Consider the following 1,407-nt stretch of genomic DNA (forward strand, 5'->3'; position numbering starts at 1 on the left):
TGCGGGGCTGAAACATAATAGACACTCTACCGTTACTCTACCTAAGACTAATGAAGTTGTTTTAATTTTTGTGTATCTTGTGCGCTGCACTGCAAATCGATGAAGACAAATAACAGCCACAATTCCGACTCAACCATTTACACTTGTTTGCTAAGCAAACATTTAAATAAAGATTGAGAAATTTTGTAAGGTGTGATGTAATTAAAGGTAAAATGGGGCTCATTCGATAGGCCCAAAAGACAGTATTTGCTTAAGAGCAGCTGTCACCTTGATGCGACTCGACTTGAGCCCAACTCGATCGTTAAATATTTGACGACTTTGAAACGTTTTTTGTTTTAATTTAGAAAGATTCTTTAACCCAGTTACAATTTGTACAAATGCTATATCAATGTGTGGTAAGCTTTGCTGTAAGATCTTGTGTGCCTTTTCGTATAAAAACTTAGATGGGGCTGACGGCAAGCACAGTTACTTACGACTTGTTCAAGCAGCGCCAGTGACCAGCCATGCATATCGTGTCAGTTGTAACCCTGCTCCTGGGCAGCATATTCGCCTACACTCTGGCGGCGCCACAGTTCGTACCCAACTATTATCCTGTTAATATGGCGGCACTGACTACTGCTCTGTCCCAGTTGGCCCATCAGCTGGCACAGCAGACAAATTCGACTGTTCGAGTTGGCAACAATTCGGTGATCGTTTCGGGCATTTCAAACTCCATTGCGAATGCAAATGCTGATCCACATAGGCACCAGGGTGTGAATCCTGGCTGGAATCCTGGCTGGTATCCTGGCTGGAACGGTGTGTGGCGCGGAGTTCCCGAGTATGATAATCTGCCTGAAGAGTTTGATTTAGAAGGAAGCGATGAAGATTACCAGGGTATTGTCGAGGAGGAGGAGCCAATTGGGGAAGAAGAGTAAAGGAAATGTGCAAAATAAATTTCGCACTTTAACTTGCACTCTCAAATGTAATAAAATGAAATTTATCAAACTAAGAAAAATCAAATAACACTCACACAACAAAATCTGTTAAAGAATCAAATAAATACAAGCTAAAGCAAACACATCGAGCAATCCAATTGGAACTTTGAGTTTTGCTATGCCATCGATCGATATACAATTTGGATATGCAATTCCTAACAGTCCATATGATTCAATTTTTATAAATTCATAAGCCCCTTGTTTTTGATTTGTTTACATTTTTGTTGTAGTAATTTCTAAATATTTTTACGGAATTTGCTTAAATGCAAATATTATTGCAAACTGCCAGTTTTAGTCATGCACTTTTAAAAACCGACTTATACATTCAATATTTTATGTGCAAAAGGGTTTAAAGCTTAGCTATTCATGTGTGTGCGTGTTTTGTGTGTCTGTGTGTTGTATGTGTGTTGCTCTGATTCTGTCTATCTGTTGC

At 39.3% G+C, this 1,407-nt stretch overlaps 1 protein-coding gene across 1 annotated transcript; it reads left to right on the top strand.

The window, feature by feature from the left end:
* Positions 1–503: 503 nt before the first annotated feature.
* On the top strand, positions 504–914 carry LOC115769457. The gene has a single exon (XM_030714269.1). The coding sequence runs from the start codon at positions 504–506 to the stop codon at positions 912–914; it is 411 nt and encodes a 136-aa protein (XP_030570129.1).
* Positions 915–1,407: the final 493 nt, after the last annotated feature.

The sequence above is a fragment of the Drosophila novamexicana genome, unplaced genomic scaffold (genome assembly GCF_003285875.2).
Source record: "Drosophila novamexicana strain 15010-1031.04,08,12 unplaced genomic scaffold, DnovRS2.1 tig00004554-arrow-pilon, whole genome shotgun sequence".
NCBI classification, from domain to species: domain Eukaryota; kingdom Metazoa; phylum Arthropoda; class Insecta; order Diptera; family Drosophilidae; genus Drosophila; species Drosophila novamexicana.

Excerpts from the sequence above, each read along its gene's own strand:
- LOC115769457 (XM_030714269.1), top strand. The coding sequence starts at position 504 with ATGCATATCGTGTCAGTTGTAACCCTGCTCCTGGGCAGCATATTCGCC.